Source organism: Camelus bactrianus, chromosome 7, assembly GCF_048773025.1.
Source record: "Camelus bactrianus isolate YW-2024 breed Bactrian camel chromosome 7, ASM4877302v1, whole genome shotgun sequence".
NCBI classification, from domain to species: Eukaryota; Metazoa; Chordata; class Mammalia; order Artiodactyla; family Camelidae; genus Camelus; species Camelus bactrianus.
Window position 1 is genome coordinate 62,649,659 of NC_133545.1, and position 23,095 is coordinate 62,672,753.

A 23,095-nucleotide genomic window follows, 5' to 3' on the forward strand; every position below is an offset into this window, starting at 1 on the left:
CAGATAGACAGACACACTAGCCTCCTCCTCCTCCATTAGATAGATACAGACAGACAGACACACTAGCCTGCTTGATTAGCTAGACAGGCACACCAGCCGCCTCCTCTTCTTCCTCCATTAGATAGAAAGACAGACAGACACTGTGCTCCCCCACTAGACGGATATATAGACACACTAGCCCCCTCCTTCTCCTCCATTAGATACAGAGATAGGCAGACACACTTGCCTCCTCTTCCTCCACATAGGGAGATAGATGGACACACTAGACCCCTCCTCCTCCTCCATTAGAAACACAGACACACACACAGACCGAGAAACAGCCACACTAGCGTCCTCCTTATCCCCTATTAGACGGACACACGGACAGACAGACAGACTAGCCGCCTCTTCGTCCTGTTGAGATACAGAAAGAAACACACACAAAGACACACTAGCCTCCTCCACCTCCTGTTTCGATAGAGACAGCGAGAGATACACACAGACAGACAGACACTACTGGCCTCCTCCTCCTCTATCAGATAGATACACAGGCAGAGATAGGTAGGTAGACAGACATATAGACAGACACACTTCCCTCCTCCTGCTTCTCCATTAGATAGGTGGACAGGCACACTAGTCTCCTCCACTAGGGATATACAGAGACAGATACATAGATACACGGACACAGTAGCCTTCTCCTCCATTTGATAGAGGAGGAGGACGCTAGTGTGTGTTTGTCTGTCTCTCCTCCTATCTATCAGATACATACACACACAGAGATAGACAGATAGACAGACCTATAGACAGACACACTAACCCCTCCTCCGTTTGATTCATTGATAGACACGCAAGGCTCCTCCTTCATTAGATAGACAAAATGATCAACACACGGACAATTAGACACACTAGCCTCCTCCACCTCCTGTTTCGATAGAGACAGCGAGAGATACACACAGATAGACAGACACACTAGCCTCCTCCACATTTTTAGATAACTAGAGATAGAGAGAGAGAGAGACACACACAGATAGACACAGTAGCCTCCTCATCCTGTTGAGAGAGAGAGAGAGAGAGAGACACACACACAGACAACACAGGTAGACACACGGAACACTAGCCACCTCCTCCTCCTCCTTCCCCATTAGATAGATGGATAGACAGACAGACAGACAGAGAGATACATAGCCAGACACTCTAGCCGCCTCCTCTTCCTGCTGAAATAGAAAGAGAGTGTGCGAGAGATACACGCAGATAGACACACTAGCCGCCGCCTCTGTTTACATACGTAGAGAGAGGGAGTGAGAGATACACACACAGATCAATAGACACAGGAGCCTCCTCCTCCTCATGTTTAGACAGATGGACAGGCACGCTAGCCTCCTCCATGAGACAGATACATAGATACACAGACACAGTAGCCTTCTCGTCCTCCTCCATTACGGAGATAAATAGAAAGACACATAGACAGACAGACACCCTAGCCTCCTCCTCCTGCTCCATTACAGAGACAGACAGATACTCAGACACACTAGCCTCCTCGTCCTCCTCCTGCATTAAATACATAGATAGTAGATACATAGTTAGAAACACAGACAGACAGACAGACACACTGAATTCCTGCTCCTCTGCAGAGAGATAGTTAGACACACTAGTCTATTCCTCCTGCATTAGACAGACAGACACAGTACCCTCCTCCTGCTTCTCCTTTAGATAGGTGGACAGGCACACTAGCCTCCTCCACTAGGGACATACAGAGACAGATACATAGATACACGGACACAGTAGCCTTCTCCTCCATTTGATAGAGGAGGAGGACGCTAGTGTGTGTTTGTCTGTCTGTCCTCCTATCTATCAGATACATACACACACAGAGATAGACAGATAGACAGACCTATAGACAGACACACTAACCCCTCCTCCGTTTGATTCATTGATAGACACGCAAGGCTCCTCCTTCATTAGATAGACAAAATGATCAACACACGGACAATTAGACACACTAGCCTCCTCCATTAAATACGTAGATATACAGAGAGATGGATAGACACCCTAGCCTCCTCCTCCTCCATTAGATAGATACAGACAGACAGACACACTAGCCTGCTTGATTAGCTAGACAGGCACACCAGCCGCCTCCTCTTCTTCCTCCATTAGAAAGACAGACAGACACTGTGCTCCGCCAGTAGACGGATATATAGACACACTAGCCTCCTCCTTCTCCTCCATTAGATACAGAGATAGACAGACACACTTGCCTCCTCTTCCTCTACATAGGGAGATAGATGGACACACTAGCCCCCTCCTCCTCCTCCATTAGAAACAAAGACACACACACAGACCGAGAAACAGCCACACTAGCGTCCTCCTTATCCCCTATTAGACGGACAGACAGACAGACAGACAGACTAGCCGCCTCTTCGTCCTGTTGAGATACAGAAAGAAACACACACAGAGATACAAAGACACACTAGCCTCCTCCACCTCCTGTTTCGATAGAGACAGCGAGAGATACACACAGACAGACAGACACTAGTGGCCTCCTCCTCCTCTATCAGATAGATACACAGGCAGAAATAGGTAAGTAGACAGACATATAGACAGACACACTACCCTCCTCCTGCTTCTCCATTACATAGGTGGACAGGCACACTAGCCTCCTCCACTAGGGATATACAGAGACAGATAGATAGATACACGGACACAGTAGCCTTCTCCTCCATTTGATAGAGGAGGAGGACGCTAGTGTGTGTTTGTCTGTCTCTCCTCCTATCTATCAGATACATACACACACAGAGATAGACAGATAGACAGACCTATAGACAGACACACTAACCCCTCCTCCGTTTGATTCATTGATAGACACGCAAGGCTCCTCCTTCATTAGATAGACAAAATGATCAACACACGGACAATTAGACACCCTAGCCTCCTCCTCCTCCATTAGATACATACAGACAGACAGACACACTAGCCTGCTTGATTAGCTAGACAGGCACACCAGCCGCCTCCTTTCTTCCTCCATTAGAAAGACAGACAGACACTGTGCTCCGCCAGTAGACGGATATATAGACACACTAGCCTCCTCCTTCTCCTCCATTAGATACAGAGATAGACAGACACACTTGCCTCCTCTTCCTCTACATAGGGAGATAGATGGACACACTAGCCCCCTCCTCCTCCTCCATTAGAAACAAAGACACACACACAGACCGAGAAACAGCCACACTAGCGTCCTCCTTATCCCCTATTAGACGGACAGACAGACAGACAGACAGACTAGCCGCCTCTTCGTCCTGTTGAGATACAGAAAGAAACACACACAGAGATACAAAGACACACTAGCCTCCTCCACCTCCTGTTTCGATAGAGACAGCGAGAGATACACACAGACAGATAGACACACTAGCCTCCTCCTCATTTTTAGATAACTAGAGAGAGAGAGAGAGAGAGAGAGAGAGAGAGAGAGAGAGAGAGAGAGAGAGAGAGAGAGAGAGAGAGAGAGAGACACACACACACACATAGGTAGACACACGGAACACTAGCCACCTCCTCCTCCTCCTTCCCCATTAGATAGATGGATAGACAGACAGACAGAGAGATATATAGCCAGACACTCTAGCCGCCTCCTCTTCCTGCTGAAATAGAAAGAGAGTGTGCGAGAGATACACGCAGATAGACACACTAGCCGCCGCCTCTGTTTACATACGTAGAGAGAGGGAGTGAGAGATACACACACAGATCGATAGACACAGGAGCCTCCTCCTCCTCATGTTTAGACAGATGGACAGGCACACTAGCCTCCTCCATGAGACAGATACATAGATAACACAGACACAGTAGCCTTCTCGTCCTCCTCCATTACGGAGATAAATAGAAAGACAGATGGACAGACAGACACCCTAGCCTCCTCCTTCTGCTCCATTACAGAGACAGACAGATACTCAGACACACTAGCCTCCTCCTCCTCCTCCTGCTTTAAATACATAGATAGTAGATACATAGTTAGAAACACAGACAGACAGACAGACACACTGGATTCCTGCTCCTCTGCAGAGAGATAGTTAGACACACTAGTCTATTCCTCCTGCATTAGACAGACAGACACAGTACCCTCCTCCTGCTTCTCCTTTTGATAGGTGGACAGGCACACTAGCCTCCTCCACTAGGGACATACAGAGACAGATACATAGATACACGGACACAGTAGCCTTCTCCTCCATTTGATAGAGGAGGAGGACGCTAGTGTGTGTTTGTCTGTCTGTCCTCCTATCTATCAGATACATACACACACAGAGATAGACAGATAGACAGACCTATAGACAGACACACTAACCCCTCCTCCGTTTGATTCATTGATAGACACGCAAGGCTCCTCCTTCATTAGATAGACAAAATGATCAACACACGGACAATTAGACACACTAGCCTCCTCCACCTCCTGTTTCGATAGAGACAGCGAGAGATACACACAGATAGACAGACACACTAGCCTCCTCCTCCTCCATTAGATAGATACAGACAGACAGACACACTAGCCTGCTTGATTAGCTAGACAGGCACACCAGCCGCCTCCTCTTCTTCCTCCATTAGATAGAAAGACAGACAGACACTGTGCTCCCCCACTAGACGGATATATAGACACACTAGCCCCCTCCTTCTCCTCCATTAGATACAGAGATAGGCAGACACACTTGCCTCCTCTTCCTCCACATAGGGAGATAGATGGACACACTAGACCCCTCCTCCTCCTCCATTAGAAACACAGACACACACACAGACCGAGAAACAGCCACACTAGCGTCCTCCTTATCCCCTATTAGACGGACACACGGACAGACAGACAGACTAGCCGCCTCTTCGTCCTGTTGAGATACAGAAAGAAACACACACAAAGACACACTAGCCTCCTCCACCTCCTGTTTCGATAGAGACAGCGAGAGATACACACAGACAGACAGACACTACTGGCCTCCTCCTCCTCTATCAGATAGATACACAGGCAGAGATAGGTAGGTAGACAGACATATAGACAGACACACTTCCCTCCTCCTGCTTCTCCATTAGATAGGTGGACAGGCACACTAGTCTCCTCCACTAGGGATATACAGAGACAGATACATAGATACACGGACACAGTAGCCTTCTCCTCCATTTGATAGAGGAGGAGGACGCTAGTGTGTGTTTGTCTGTCTCTCCTCCTATCTATCAGATACATACACACACAGAGATAGACAGATAGACAGACCTATAGACAGACACACTAACCCCTCCTCCGTTTGATTCATTGATAGACACGCAAGGCTCCTCCTTCATTAGATAGACAAAATGATCAACACACGGACAATTAGACACACTAGCCTCCTCCACCTCCTGTTTCGATAGAGACAGCGAGAGATACACACAGATAGACAGACACACTAGCCTCCTCCACATTTTTAGATAACTAGAGATAGAGAGAGAGAGAGACACACACAGATAGACACAGTAGCCTCCTCATCCTGTTGAGAGAGAGAGAGAGAGAGAGACACACACACAGACAACACAGGTAGACACACGGAACACTAGCCACCTCCTCCTCCTCCTTCCCCATTAGATAGATGGATAGACAGACAGACAGACAGAGAGATACATAGCCAGACACTCTAGCCGCCTCCTCTTCCTGCTGAAATAGAAAGAGAGTGTGCGAGAGATACACGCAGATAGACACACTAGCCGCCGCCTCTGTTTACATACGTAGAGAGAGGGAGTGAGAGATACACACACAGATCAATAGACACAGGAGCCTCCTCCTCCTCATGTTTAGACAGATGGACAGGCACGCTAGCCTCCTCCATGAGACAGATACATAGATACACAGACACAGTAGCCTTCTCGTCCTCCTCCATTACGGAGATAAATAGAAAGACACATAGACAGACAGACACCCTAGCCTCCTCCTCCTGCTCCATTACAGAGACAGACAGATACTCAGACACACTAGCCTCCTCGTCCTCCTCCTGCATTAAATACATAGATAGTAGATACATAGTTAGAAACACAGACAGACAGACAGACACACTGAATTCCTGCTCCTCTGCAGAGAGATAGTTAGACACACTAGTCTATTCCTCCTGCATTAGACAGACAGACACAGTACCCTCCTCCTGCTTCTCCTTTAGATAGGTGGACAGGCACACTAGCCTCCTCCACTAGGGACATACAGAGACAGATACATAGATACACGGACACAGTAGCCTTCTCCTCCATTTGATAGAGGAGGAGGACGCTAGTGTGTGTTTGTCTGTCTGTCCTCCTATCTATCAGATACATACACACACAGAGATAGACAGATAGACAGACCTATAGACAGACACACTAACCCCTCCTCCGTTTGATTCATTGATAGACACGCAAGGCTCCTCCTTCATTAGATAGACAAAATGATCAACACACGGACAATTAGACACACTAGCCTCCTCCATTAAATACGTAGATATACAGAGAGATGGATAGACACCCTAGCCTCCTCCTCCTCCATTAGATAGATACAGACAGACAGACACACTAGCCTGCTTGATTAGCTAGACAGGCACACCAGCCGCCTCCTTTCTTCCTCCATTAGAAAGACAGACAGACACTGTGCTCCGCCAGTAGACGGATATATAGACACACTAGCCTCCTCCTTCTCCTCCATTAGATACAGAGATAGACAGACACACTTGCCTCCTCTTCCTCTACATAGGGAGATAGATGGACACACTAGCCCCCTCCTCCTCCTCCATTAGAAACAAAGACACACACACAGACCGAGAAACAGCCACACTAGCGTCCTCCTTATCCCCTATTAGACGGACAGACAGACAGACAGACAGACTAGCCGCCTCTTCGTCCTGTTGAGATACAGAAAGAAACACACACAGAGATACAAAGACACACTAGCCTCCTCCACCTCCTGTTTCGATAGAGACAGCGAGAGATACACACAGACAGATAGACACACTAGCCTCCTCCTCATTTTTAGATAACTAGAGAGAGAGAGAGAGAGAGAGAGAGAGAGAGAGAGAGAGAGAGAGAGAGAGAGAGAGAGAGAGAGACACACACACACATAGGTAGACACACGGAACACTAGCCACCTCCTCCTCCTCCTTCCCCATTAGATAGATGGATAGACAGACAGACAGAGAGATATATAGCCAGACACTCTAGCCGCCTCCTCTTCCTGCTGAAATAGAAAGAGAGTGTGCGAGAGATACACGCAGATAGACACACTAGCCGCCGCCTCTGTTTACATACGTAGAGAGAGGGAGTGAGAGATACACACACAGATCGATAGACACAGGAGCCTCCTCCTCCTCATGTTTAGACAGATGGACAGGCACACTAGCCTCCTCCATGAGACAGATACATAGATAACACAGACACAGTAGCCTTCTCGTCCTCCTCCATTACGGAGATAAATAGAAAGACAGATGGACAGACAGACACCCTAGCCTCCTCCTTCTGCTCCATTACAGAGACAGACAGATACTCAGACACACTAGCCTCCTCCTCCTCCTCCTGCTTTAAATACATAGATAGTAGATACATAGTTAGAAACACAGACAGACAGACAGACACACTGGATTCCTGCTCCTCTGCAGAGAGATAGTTAGACACACTAGTCTATTCCTCCTGCATTAGACAGACAGACACAGTACCCTCCTCCTGCTTCTCCTTTTGATAGGTGGACAGGCACACTAGCCTCCTCCACTAGGGACATACAGAGACAGATACATAGATACACGGACACAGTAGCCTTCTCCTCCATTTGATAGAGGAGGAGGACGCTAGTGTGTGTTTGTCTGTCTGTCCTCCTATCTATCAGATACATACACACACAGAGATAGTAAGATAGACAGACCTATAGACAGACACACTAACCCCTCCTCCGTTTGATTCATTGATAGACACGCAAGGCTCCTCCTTCATTAGATAGACAAAATGATCAACACACGGACAATTAGACACACTAGCCTCCTCCACCTCCTGTTTCGATAGAGACAGCGAGAGATACACACAGATAGACAGACACACTAGCCTCCTCCTCCTCCATTAGATAGATACAGACAGACAGACACACTAGCCTGCTTGATTAGCTAGACAGGCACACCAGCCGCCTCCTCTTCTTCCTCCATTAGATAGAAAGACAGACAGACACTGTGCTCCCCCACTAGACGGATATATAGACACACTAGCCCCCTCCTTCTCCTCCATTAGATACAGAGATAGGCAGACACACTTGCCTCCTCTTCCTCCACATAGGGAGATAGATGGACACACTAGACCCCTCCTCCTCCTCCATTAGAAACACAGACACACACACAGACCGAGAAACAGCCACACTAGCGTCCTCCTTATCCCCTATTAGACGGACACACGGACAGACAGACAGACTAGCCGCCTCTTCGTCCTGTTGAGATACAGAAAGAAACACACACAAAGACACACTAGCCTCCTCCACCTCCTGTTTCGATAGAGACAGCGAGAGATACACACAGACAGACAGACACTACTGGCCTCCTCCTCCTCTATCAGATAGATACACAGGCAGAGATAGGTAGGTAGACAGACATATAGACAGACACACTTCCCTCCTCCTGCTTCTCCATTAGATAGGTGGACAGGCACACTAGTCTCCTCCACTAGGGATATACAGAGACAGATACATAGATACACGGACACAGTAGCCTTCTCCTCCATTTGATAGAGGAGGAGGACGCTAGTGTGTGTTTGTCTGTCTCTCCTCCTATCTATCAGATACATACACACACAGAGATAGACAGATAGACAGACCTATAGACAGACACACTAACCCCTCCTCCGTTTGATTCATTGATAGACACGCAAGGCTCCTCCTTCATTAGATAGACAAAATGATCAACACACGGACAATTAGACACACTAGCCTCCTCCACCTCCTGTTTCGATAGAGACAGCGAGAGATACACACAGATAGACAGACACACTAGCCTCCTCCACATTTTTAGATAACTAGAGATAGAGAGAGAGAGAGACACACACAGATAGACACAGTAGCCTCCTCATCCTGTTGAGAGAGAGAGAGAGAGAGAGACACACACACAGACAACACAGGTAGACACACGGAACACTAGCCACCTCCTCCTCCTCCTTCCCCATTAGATAGATGGATAGACAGACAGACAGACAGAGAGATACATAGCCAGACACTCTAGCCGCCTCCTCTTCCTGCTGAAATAGAAAGAGAGTGTGCGAGAGATACACGCAGATAGACACACTAGCCGCCGCCTCTGTTTACATACGTAGAGAGAGGGAGTGAGAGATACACACACAGATCAATAGACACAGGAGCCTCCTCCTCCTCATGTTTAGACAGATGGACAGGCACGCTAGCCTCCTCCATGAGACAGATACATAGATACACAGACACAGTAGCCTTCTCGTCCTCCTCCATTACGGAGATAAATAGAAAGACACATAGACAGACAGACACCCTAGCCTCCTCCTCCTGCTCCATTACAGAGACAGACAGATACTCAGACACACTAGCCTCCTCGTCCTCCTCCTGCATTAAATACATAGATAGTAGATACATAGTTAGAAACACAGACAGACAGACAGACACACTGAATTCCTGCTCCTCTGCAGAGAGATAGTTAGACACACTAGTCTATTCCTCCTGCATTAGACAGACAGACACAGTACCCTCCTCCTGCTTCTCCTTTAGATAGGTGGACAGGCACACTAGCCTCCTCCACTAGGGACATACAGAGACAGATACATAGATACACGGACACAGTAGCCTTCTCCTCCATTTGATAGAGGAGGAGGACGCTAGTGTGTGTTTGTCTGTCTGTCCTCCTATCTATCAGATACATACACACACAGAGATAGACAGATAGACAGACCTATAGACAGACACACTAACCCCTCCTCCGTTTGATTCATTGATAGACACGCAAGGCTCCTCCTTCATTAGATAGACAAAATGATCAACACACGGACAATTAGACACACTAGCCTCCTCCATTAAATACGTAGATATACAGAGAGATGGATAGACACCCTAGCCTCCTCCTCCTCCATTAGATAGATACAGACAGACAGACACACTAGCCTGCTTGATTAGCTAGACAGGCACACCAGCCGCCTCCTCTTCTTCCTCCATTAGAAAGACAGACAGACACTGTGCTCCCCCAGTAGACGGATATATAGACACACTAGCCTCCTCCTTCTCCTCCATTAGATACAGAGATAGACAGACACACTTGCCTCCTCTTCCTCTACATAGGGAGATAGATGGACACACTAGCCCCCTCCTCCTCCTCCATTAGAAACACAGACACACACACAGACCGAGAAACAGCCACACTAGCGTCCTCCTTATCCCCTATTAGACGGACAGACGGACAGACAGACAGACTAGCCGCCTCTTCGTCCTGTTGAGATACAGAAAGAAACACACACAGAGATACAAAGACACACTAGCCTCCTCCACCTCCTGTTTCGATAGAGACAGCGAGAGATACACACAGACAGACAGACACTAGTGGCCTCCTCCTCCTCTATCAGATAGATACACAGGCAGAAATAGTTAGGTAGACAGACATATAGACAGACACACTACCCTCCTCCTGCTTCTCCATTACATAGGTGGACAGGCACACTAGCCTCCTCCACTAGGGATATACAGAGACAGATAGATAGATACACGGACACAGTAGCCTTCTCCTCCATTTGATAGAGGAGGAGGACGCTAGTGTGTGTTTGTCTGTCTCTCCTCCTATCTATCAGATACATACACACACAGAGATAGACAGATAGACAGACCTATAGACAGACACACTAACCCCTCCTCCGTTTGATTCATTGATAGACACGCAAGGCTCCTCCTTCATTAGATAGACAAAATGATCAACACACGGACAATTAGACACCCTAGCCTCCTCCTCCTCCATTAGATAGATACAGACAGACAGACACACTAGCCTGCTTGATTAGCTAGACAGGCACACCAGCCGCCTCCTTTCTTCCTCCATTAGAAAGACAGACAGACACTGTGCTCCCCCAGTAGACGGATATATAGACACACTAGCCTCCTCCTTCTCCTCCATTAGATACAGAGATAGACAGACACACTTGCCTCCTCTTCCTCTACATAGGGAGATAGATGGACACACTAGCCCCCTCCTCCTCCTCCATTAGAAACACAGACACACACACAGACCGAGAAACAGCCACACTAGCGTCCTCCTTATCCCCTATTAGACGGACAGACAGACAGACAGACAGACTAGCCGCCTCTTCGTCCTGTTGAGATACAGAAAGAAACACACACAGAGATACAAAGACACACTAGCCTCCTCCACCTCCTGTTTCGATAGAGACAGCGAGAGATACACACAGACAGATAGACACACTAGCCTCCTCCTCATTTTTAGATAACTAGAGAGAGAGAGAGAGAGAGAGAGAGAGAGAGAGAGAGAGAGACACACACATAGGTAGACACACGGAACACTAGCCACCTCCTCCTCCTCCTTCCCCATTAGATAGATGGATAGACAGACAGACAGAGAGATATATAGCCAGACACTCTAGCCGCCTCCTCTTCCTGCTGAAATAGAAAGAGAGTGTGCGAGAGATACACGCAGATAGACACACTAGCCGCTGCCTCTGTTTACATACGTAGAGAGAGGGAGTGAGAGATACACACACAGATCGATAGACACAGGAGCCTCCTCCTCCTCATGTTTAGACAGATGGACAGGCACACTAGCCTCCTCCATGAGACAGATACATAGATAACACAGACACAGTAGCCTTCTCGTCCTCCTCCATTACGGAGATAAATAGAAAGACAGATGGACAGACAGACACCCTAGCCTCCTCCTTCTGCTCCATTACAGAGACAGACAGATACTCAGACACACTAGCCTCCTCCTCCTCCTCCTGCATTAAATACATAGATAGTAGATACATAGTTAGAAACACAGACAGACAGACAGACACACTGGATTCCTGCTCCTCTGCAGAGAGATAGTTAGACACACTAGTCTATTCCTCCTGCATTAGACAGACAGACACAGTACCCTCCTCCTGCTTCTCCTTTAGATAGGTGGACAGGCACACTAGCCTCCTCCACTAGGGACATACAGAGACAGATACATAGATACACGGACACAGTAGCCTTCTCCTCCATTTGATAGAGGAGGAGGACGCTAGTGTGTGTTTGTCTGTCTGTCCTCCTATCTATCAGATACATACACACACAGAGATAGTAAGATAGACAGACCTATAGACAGACACACTAACCCCTCCTCCGTTTGATTCATTGATAGACACGCAAGGCTCCTCCTTCATTAGATAGACAAAATGATCAACACACGGACAATTACACACACTAGCCTCCTCCTCCTCCATTAGATAGATACAGACAGACAGACACACTAGCCTGCTTGATTAGCTAGACAGGCACACCAGCCGCCTCCTCTTCTTCCTCCATTAGAAAGACAGACAGACACTGTGCTCCCCCAGTAGACGGATATATAGACACACTAGCCTCCTCCTTCTCCTCCATTAGATACAGAGATAGACAGACACACTTGCCTCCTCTTCCTCTACATAGGGAGATAGATGGACACACTAGCCCCCTCCTCCTCCTCCATTAGAAACACAGACACACACACAGACCGAGAAACAGCCACACTAGCGTCCTCCTTATCCCCTATTAGACGGACAGACAGACAGACAGACAGACTAGCCGCCTCTTCGTCCTGTTGAGATACAGAAAGAAACACACACAGAGATACAAAGACACACTAGCCTCCTCCACCTCCTGTTTCGATAGAGACAGCGAGAGATACACACAGACAGATAGACACACTAGCCTCCTCCTCATTTTTAGATAACTAGAGAGAGAGAGAGAGACAGAGAGAGACACACACACATAGGTAGACACACGGTACACTAGCCACCTCCTCCTCCTCCTTCCCCATTAGATAGATGGATAGACAGACAGACAGACAGAGAGATACATAGCCAGACACTCTAGCCGCCTCCTCTTCCTGCTGAAATAGAAAGAGAGTGTGCGAGAGATACACGCAGATAGACACACTAGCCACCGCCTCTGTTTACATACGTAGAGAGAGGGAGTGAGAGATACACACACAGATCGATAGACACAGGAGCCTCCTCCTCCTCATGTTTAGACAGATGGACAGGCACACTAGCCTCCTCCATGAGACAGATACATAGATACACAGACATAGTAGCCTTCTCGTCGTCCTCCATTAGGGAGATAAATAGAAAGACACATAGACAGACAGACACCCTAGCCTCCTCCTTCTGCTCCATTACAGAGACAGACAGATACTCAGACACACTAGCCTCCTCCTCCTCCTCCTGCATTAAATACATAGATAGTAGATACATAGTTAGAAACACAGACAGACAGACAGACACACTGGATTCCTGCTCCTCTGCAGAGAGATAGTTAGACACACTAGTCTATTCCTCCTGCATTAGACAGACAGACACAGTACCCTCCTCCTGCTTCTCCTTTAGATAGGTGGACAGGCACACTAGCCTCCTCCACTAGGGACATACAGAGACAGATAGATAGATACACGGACACAGTAGCCTTCTCCTCCATTTGATAGAGGAGGAGGACGCTAGTGTGTGTTTATCTGTCTGTCCTCCTATCTATCAGATACATACACACACAGAGATAGACAGATAGACAGACCTATAGACAGACACACTAACCCCTCCTCCGTTTGATTCATTGATAGACACGCAAGGCTCCTCCTTCATTAGATAGACAAAATGATCAACACACGGACAATTACACACACTAGCCTCCTCCATTAAATACGTAGATATACAGATAGATGGATAGACACCCTAGCCTCCTCCTCCTCCATTAGATAGATACAGACAGACAGACACACTAGCCTGCTTGACTAGCTAGACAGGCACACCAGCCGCCTCCTCTTCTTCCTCCATTAGATAGAAAGACAGACAGACACTATGCTCCCCCAGTAGACGGATATATAGACACACTAGCCTCCTCCTTCTCCTCCATTAGATACAGAGATAGACAGACACACTTGCCTCCTCTTCCTCTACATAGGGAGATAGATGGACACACTAGCCCCCTCCTCCTCCTCCATTAGAAACACAGACACACACAGACCGAGAAACAGCCACACTAGCGTCCTCCTTATCCTCTATTAGACGGACACACAGACAGACAGACAGACACACTAGCCGCCTTTTCGTCCTGTTGAGATACAGAAAGAAACACACACAGAGATACAAAGACACACTACCCTCCTCCTCCTCCTGTTTCGACAGAGACAGCGAGAGATACACACAGACAGATATACACACTAGCCTCCTCCTCATTTTTACATAACTAGAGAGATGGAGAGAGAGAGAGACACAGACAGACACACTAGCCCTCTCCTGCTCCTCCATTAGATACAGGGATAGACAGACACACTTGTCTCCTCCTCATTTTTAGATAACTAGAGAAATAGAGACACACACACAGATAGACACACTCGCCTCCTCATCCTGTTGAGAGAGTGAGAAACACAAGTAGATACTCGGAACACCTTCTTCGCCTCCTTTTGATAGACAAACAGGTAGACAGATTAGCGTCTTCCTCCTCCATTAGAGACAGAGATAGACCTTGGACTCCTCCCATTTTCCCTTAGAAAGACAGAGAAGAGTGATAACGACTGTAGCCTCGTCTTTGTCCTCCCTCCGTAATTCACACAAGCCAGAAGAGAATGATTTCCTATGATATCACTAATATGTATAATCTAAAAAATAAGAAAAAAGACAAGTTCTTTATGAACAGACACACAGGAAGAAAAACTTACGGTTACTTGAGGGGCTGGGTCCGCCAGGATGGGAGAAGTTGGGACGTTGAGAATATGAAAAATACATGTATGTTTATGTATGACTGAAGTGTGCTGTGCACCTGAATTTAACATTGTTAACTGACTGTACTTCAATAAAGGAAAAATGTACTATGAAATGTTTCCAAATTGCCGTCCAGAAATACCATATAGTGCACATTGCAACAGCAGTGTAATTATCATAGTGCTCGCGTCAGCAGGCACTAACTTTAAATGTAGTGTTTCTCTCTGTATGTTGTTTAAATACTTTTCTTTGATTGTAACTATAGAGGTTATATTTTTTATATGAGTATTGCCATTTGTATTATGTATTCATCCCTTTTGCTCCTTTTCCTGTTGAAGTGTTCAACTTTTAAAAATTTGTTAGAACTTCTTTAATTTCTGTTAATTTTTCCAGTTTATTTCCCTTTTCTTAAAAAATTCTGTCTACAATCCATTATTTTTGTAATTTTAGCATTTATACGTATTAAACATTATCTACCTTTTTTTATTTTTAAGGTATGAAAGCTTTCAAAATCCAAAGAAGAGAAAAAATCAAAGTGGAACAATGTTTCGACCTGGACAGAAAGTAACTCTAGCGTAAAATCTACTCTGATTTTTTTTTTTTTGTAGTGCTTTTGTCCCTGTGTTGTAGCAGTGAAAATGGTGTATGTAAATGTCTTTCTAATTAACTTAGTTTGTTAATGTATAAAATCACAGCCTGGTAAACCTGCGCTTGTGGCATAGTTGGGATTAGTTGGTGTTAATACTTTAGAATAAATTGAGATTTATAATACATTCTATGTTTTATTTCCTATATACATTAAATCCTTGATGAAATAATATTTGCCAAATGTTATAACTGTTTTTCTCCTCTGAAGAAAACATAGAGGATTAAATACATTTCTTAGAACTCACCGACAGTTGTGTGCTCAACATCTTTCGTGCATTTGACAAACTTTATGCTTAGCAACTTCTTGACTTTTGTCGAAATAAAATATCCAGTTATTAACTGTTCCAATTATCTGTTCTTGTATCTGAAAACATGGAATTTACACACAATTTAAATAAATATAATTGCTCCTTTAACCAGAAATGAGACCACGTCTCTGTAATAAAGCTCCAGCTGCTAGGCCAGGGTCCTGAATGACGTCCATTCCTCCTCTAGTTCCATGACTTTATCTTGCTGTATGCTGACCTCTGAACTCAACTGTCAAGTCAGCCACCATCAACACCAACTACGTGTAGTAATGTGTTAAGGGGCAAGGAGAACATTAAGTAACATACGCAGATAAATACATGAGACAGCAAAGAAAAATGTGTAGGCTGCAACCGTTGCTCTTTCTGCCGTTAGTCTTGAGGCCATGGCTGGTATTTTTTTATTTTTATCTTCCATGACTTACTCCATGTTCCTCTGATTTCAGCCCTCACCTTCATGGATTAGAGGCCTTTACTGAGTGGGATGGTCTAAACCTGCATTTCTATCACAGCCTTTCCATCAGTTGCCTAAGATTGCAAATGTCTCACATTAAATTTACCATAAATAACAAGGTTCCGTCCATACTTCTCCCATCCCCCATTGTGTACCATCAACTCTGTTCACTCAGCCAGTATTGTAACCCTCCCCTTTCAAAGCATTACAGTCATTGCTGTGTTCCCCTGGTAGAATTCCTCCCTTGCTCCCCTCAAATCAGCAAAGCCCAGCATCTCTAGGAATGGAGACAAAGATGTTTGTGTCACTAGATACTGAGAAGTGCCCTTCTCCCTTGCACTTTGGTTCCTAGATCCTTGTATTTAGGCCTTGGTCACAGTATATACAATAAGCACTACATACAGCAGATCAGGACTCCAATCTACAACCCCAAGAGGCCAGCTGTTTCAGACTCTATGAGGAGTGTATTTACATTAACTCCAGGGAATTCACTGTAAAGGGAGTTTTGTGATCAGAAGTAAGGGGTAGCCTAACAGTGTAAAAGCATGTAGTGAATCCCTGAGAGATGACATTGGTAGGAGTTTAGAGGACAAAGCATATCTAATTCAAGAATGTGTCCTCACCAAGGCACAAGATAAAAATCCCAGAAGAAATAAGTCATGATGAGATAGGCAGTTTATCCGAGAAAGAATTTAGAATAATGATGGCGAAGATGTTCAGAGAACTCAAGAGGAGTATAGATGCACAGAGTGAAGTTTTTAGCAGAGTGTGAAAATATAAATACCCAAACAGAGCTGAAGAGTAGAAGCACTAAAATGAATAACACGCTAGAAGGAACCAAGAATAGACTAAATGAGGCAGAACAGATCAGTGAGCTAGAAGACAAGATTAGTGGAAATCACTACTGCAGAACAGAAAAGAGAATGATAAGAAATGAGGATAGTTTAACAGAACTCTGGAACAACATGAAACGTGCTAATATTTGCATTATAGGGATCCCAGAAAGAGAAGATAGATAGAACCTGAGAAAATTTTTGAAGAGATAACCGAAAACTTCCCAAACTTGGGAAAGGAAACAGTCACCCAAGTGCAGGAAGCACAGACAGTTCCACACAGAATCAACCCAAAGAGGAACACCCCAAGGCACACAGTAATCAAACTGACAAGAAGTAAGGATAAGGAGAGAATATTAAAACCAGCAAGAGAAAAGCAACAAATAACATACAAAGGAACTCCCATAAGGTTATCAGCTGAATTTTCAGAAGAAATTCTATAGGCCAGAAGGGAGTGGCAAGATACATTTAAAGTGATGAAGGGGGAAAAATCTACAACCAAGAATACCCTACCCAGCAAGGCTCTCGTTCAGATTTGATGGAGAAAGCAAAAGCCTCACAGATAAACAAAAGCTTAAAGAATTCACCACCACCAAACCAGCTTTACAATAAATGTGAAAGGAACTTCTCTAGTCATCAAACCACAGGAAAAGACACACATGCACCCCAATGCTCATAGGAGCACTACTGATAATAGCCAAGACATGGAAACAATGTAAATGTCCATTGACAGATGACCAGATAAAGAATTTGTGGTCTATTTATACAACAGAATACTACTCAGGGATAAGAAAGAATAAAATAATGCCTTTGGAGCAACATAAATGGACCTTGAGATCATCATTCTAAGTGAAGCTAAGAAGAGAAAGAAAAATACCGTATGATTCATATGTGCAATCTCAAAAAAGAAAAAAGAGGACATTAATGGACTCATCTACAAAACAGAAGCAGACTCCCAGGCATAGTAAACAATTTTATGGTTAATGGGTGAAAGGGGGTGGGAACGGATAAATTTGGGAGTTTGAGATTTGCAAAGGTTAACCACTATATATAGAAATAAATAAAAAACCAAATTTCTTCTCTATAGCACAGGGAACTATATTCAGTATCTTGTAATAACCTTTAATGAAAAAGAATATGAAAACAAATATATGTGTGTATATGCATGACTGAGACTTTGTGCTGTACACCAGAAATTGACACATTGTTACTGACTGTACTTCAATTAAAAAAAGAACACCTGGGGGGAGGGTATAGCTCAGTGTTAGAGTGCATGCCTCGCATGCATGAGGTCCTGAGTTCAATCCCCAGTACCTCCATTAAAAAAAAAAACCTAATTACCTCCCCCCCAAACAAACAAAAACAATAAATAAGAAAACATCAATTAAGAAAAAAAAGAACACTCCAGATGCCGAGACAGCATACCAAATCAAAACTGTGTTAATTAGAAACAAGTTCAGTGCATTAATACACTCAACTTGACCAATTATTAAATTTCTCCCTTCTTAGCCTAGTGCCACCCCCCCCACACTCTACCTCCACATATATTCTTTATATTTTGCAAGAAAAAGCAAAATATTGTAGTTCTTTTATTGTCTAAGCCTCCTCCTTCTGACTTTCTCTTCACTCCCTGGGGCATATTGGAATCGGACAGGAGATGGGAGGGTTGGAAGGCAAGGATGAGCTTCCTCTTGCAAGACTGAGCCCCCACCAGACAAGGGCTTTTTCAGGGTCTTCAAACAAGGGTCACAGGGGCTACCTCACTATCAAGCAAGATTTTTAAAAAGGGTAAAGATTCAAGGGAATCCAGTTCCTTCCACGTGTCCCCACCCCAGTTATCAGGGGCCCACTCTTTTCTGACCAATACCTTAACTTCTCCATAAGAGATCTAAAACGGCTATGAACTCAGTGGATAATGCCATCCAGTCATCAATAGGATCAAACTCTGCATTTGACTTTCAGCCTCATGGCGCCAAAAGACAAGGGATTCTTCCAGCCATCATACTAATCCCTAATTTTCAGCCTATGCCTTGAGCTGAAAATATCAACTGGGCTTGCCTTGCTCCTTTAAGCTCTCTAGTGCTGTCATCAGTGCACCCATTTGAAACCCTTGTGTGTTTGATACTATTCCACAGCAGCAACCTATTCAATGGGCACTTCATTCCTGGGAATAATTTGTGATATTTCAGCTGTTTTGCCACCGAATGCCATCGCCTGCCAAATTCATATCCCGTAATATGAAATGGATTTTCCGCACCCTCAGCCTTTACTAGGGCAGGTAACTAGTCCCAAATTTCCTCCCTTTTTTTTTTTTTTCTCCCAAGTCTTGCCTGCAACCACTTCGGGTAACAGAACCCAACCCTGGCTTTTTTAAGCAGAAAGGAATTTATTAAAAGCTTTATTGGGGTGAGAAAGCAGAGATGCTCGAAGACCCATGAGATCATGTCACCAGTCTTTGGGTGACATGAGAGCTTGGCATAAAAGGCCTCCCAAGCGAAAAAAATAAAGTAACACCAACCTCGCCCACAAGACCCCCTGCTATGGATGACGTCACCCCATTTATACCACTCGGAGTCTGCCCATTCCTGAATTTCTAGCTTCCAGAAACCCCGTGTATAAGGCCAGCAGTCTGCTCTGCTACGAAGCCAGGCCTAACCGGCATAGCTCATAATTAGTATAACAAGCAAAAAGTTCAGCTTTATACATACTGAGTGGTGGTCTCACCATCCTTTGATACTTTCCTAATCAAGATCAATAATTCCTAATCTAGTCATCTATTAGAATCTAACTGGGAGAACACTTACTGTGAGCACCAGCTAGTAACTTGCAAGGCTGGTTTGTTTCACCACGTCCAGCTGCCTCTGTGTTACATGGAAAATGCCACAGAAAGGCCAGGTTTCGTGCATACTGTTCACCGCTGTTACCTAGAAAAGTGCTCCTTACACTGGTGATCAATCAATAAGCATTTGTGAATGAATCATTCTTATTTCTTAACTGAAATTGGAATAATCCTCCTTTGAATAAATAAGGGGGGGAAAAAAACCAAAATCTAATATTTCAAGACTTTTTTTTTTAGATTAGAACATGTATGATTGACTAGGAATCAGTTTTGATTGTAAAAGCAGTGGAAATTGGCCATCTACAATAGTTTCAGGAGATATTTCATGGATTCTTAAATTAAATGGACATTTTGTATTCCAATAGTAAAATACTCCATGCTTACAAATATAAAGAAGAAAAAATAAAAGTGTAAAATGTGAAACACTGACTTTATGTCATGGAGTTTACCCATTTCCTAAGTAAACTGACATTTTTATAGCACTAGCATAGGATTCCCAGGAAGTTTCCAATAATCAAACAAACCAAAAACAAAAAGCAGAGGAATGTTCCAGGATAAAAAATACCATCAACCATGTATCGAAAGAGACGTTTTCAGAGATTTCAGACAGAAAACTGAAATAAGGCATTGTGGCCTCGATATTTATTTTAAGTACAGTCAGGTGACAAAAATCTGAAGATGGATCAGTCAGTTCAAATGATGAGTAAAATATTAAAAACGTGTTACTGTCATTTGAGGACAGTGAAAACCTTAACCCTAGTTTTAGGGCAGGGCGTTGGTGGATCGGATATAGATCCAAACTACCCTATGGCCTCTGATCACAACCACTTCCTGGCATCTCAGAAACACCTGCAGCTGTGACTGACATCACCAGAGAGCCTTGGTTTTGAAGGGACTGACCCAGAGGCTGATGGTCCAGCACAGCAGAGGTGGGATCGAAATCGTTCCTCACTGGCGCCCTCTTGGCATCTGATGGAGAGGAAGGCCAGAGGTTGTGAAGACTCCCTCCTGTATCTTATACTATGATCAGTGCGCACTGATCCCAAGGGGGCGGGCGGGCAGGGAGGATGTGAGATTGACATAGCAACCCACCATCACTACCAGAAAAAAGACCTCAGAACAAACCCAGGGAGAGTAGAATTTCCTACCTTACCTTTTTTCGCCTGTGAGTAATAAGCACAGGACCAGCCTAACTGGAATGGACACCAGCTGAACCAGCATCACCAGGTACATGGTTCTCTGTTTACAATCCATTCTCCCAACTGAGCTTTCTAAAGTGTGCCAAGCCGCAGCAGCACTGTGCTTTCACTCCCTGCCAGACACTGTGTCTGTGCACCTTACCACCATGTTGAATCCCCTCAACTGCCTGAGGAGATTATTTCAATGATCTTGTATTTAACCCCAGGTGAGTCCAAAACCCATGGCCTTACAGCATTCTACCCTGTCCACTCATAAGTGTTCTCCTCGATCAACACAGAAACAGAACCAAGAGCAACTTCACTCATAAGATTTCTGAAGCCCTCTGTTGTAACTCGTTTAAGACAGTATCTTGAAAAGACAAATCAATGGAAAGATACATTGTGCTCATGGATTGGAAGTATATTGTTAAAATATCCATATAACCAAAGTAACCTACCGATCCAATGCAATCGCTAGAAAAATCCCAATGGCATTTTTCAGAGAAATAGAACAAGCAAGCCTAAAATGTATATGGGACCACAAAAGACTCCAAAGAGCAAAAGCAATCTTAAGGAAAACTTATATGGAAGCACTATGCTGATTTCAAACTATGTTAAAAAGTTTTAGTAATCAAAATAGTCTGGTACTGCTCTAAAAACAGACACATAGATCAAGGGAACTTAATAGACAGCCCAGAAATAAACCCACACCTCTATGGTCAATTAATTTATGACAAACGAGCCAAGAACATGCAACAGGGAAAGGATGGTATCGTCAATAAACAGTACTGGGAAGACCGGACAGCCACATGCAAAAGAAGGAAACTGCACCCCTATTTTATACCATCCACAAAATTTAACTCAGAATGGATTAAAGACTTGAACTTAAGACCTGAAGCCATCAAACTCCCAGATGAAAACATAGTGTGTAATCTTGACTCTGGTCTTGGTGATAATTTTTTGGAATTGATACCAAAAGCAAAAGTGACAAAAGCAAAATGAACAAGTAGGACTACATCAACATACAAAGTTTCTGTACAGAAAAAGAAACCATCAACAAACTGAAAAGGCAACCTACCAAATGTGAGAAAATACTTGCAAATCATGTATCTAATAAGGGATTAATATCTAAAATATATTAAAAACTCATGCAACTCAATAGCAAAAATGAAATAATCTGATTAGAAAATGAGGAGAGGATCTGAATAGACTTTTTTCCAAAGAAGACAGACAGCTGGCCAACAGGTATAGGAAAAGATGCTCAACATCACAAATCATTAGGGAAATGCATAACAAAACCGCAGTGCAATAAACTCATAAACCTATCAGAATGATTAATATCAGAAAGACAAGAAATAACAAGTGTTGGCAAGGGTATGGAAGAAAGGGAACCCTTTTGCCCTGCTGATAAGAATGTACATGGGTACAGCCACTATGGAAAACAATATGAAAGTTTCTGAAAAAATTAAACAGAACTATCACATGATCCAGCAATTCTACTTCTGAAGTATGTATCACTGCTGGTTGGAGACTGTGTGGTGTTTCACAGTGTACCTCGCCGCATGGAAATTTTCTTAAGGTTGGCAGGTGACCTAGTGTCTATCTAACCCATTTGGTGACCAACTCATCCTAGCAGTCTTAGGCTTAAGGAGCCAGAGCTCTAACAGCTGTGTCCACCAATTCTGCAGCACTAGCTCTAAGATGCTCATTAGCAATAGTTACGTTTTTATGAGATTTCTTTATAGTGGTGGACATCCTAATGTTTTTTTTCTAAGGGACATTTATTCCTTTTCCAAATGTTACATTAAAACCAGGTAGAAGAGAATGGTTTCAGCAGTTAGGAAAAAAAAAGTACAAATCTAGGGTTTCTAAGTTATTTACAACAATTGGTGGGGGGAAAAAAGACAAGTTGTTTCACATTACAGACTCCC

The 23,095-nt window shown here is 44.4% G+C and overlaps 1 protein-coding gene and 1 non-coding gene across 4 annotated transcripts in view; both read left to right on the top strand.

Moving 5' to 3' along the window:
- Positions 1-15,899, top strand: part of PEX1 (peroxisomal biogenesis factor 1) — a 78,172-nt gene extending 62,273 nt beyond the window's left edge. For all 3 annotated transcript variants that reach the window (XM_074367490.1, XM_074367489.1, XM_074367488.1), the window contains one exon: positions 15,402-15,899. In XM_074367490.1, coding sequence (XP_074223591.1) covers positions 15,402-15,486 — 85 coding nt within the window. In that variant the 3' untranslated portion in view covers positions 15,487-15,899. The remainder of the gene's footprint in view (positions 1-15,401) is intronic.
- Positions 15,900-18,393: 2,494 nt separating this feature from the next.
- On the top strand, positions 18,394-18,466 carry TRNAA-CGC (transfer RNA alanine (anticodon CGC)). Its single transcript has one exon. It is a non-coding gene; the product is annotated as a tRNA-Ala (tRNA).
- Positions 18,467-23,095: the final 4,629 nt, after the last annotated feature.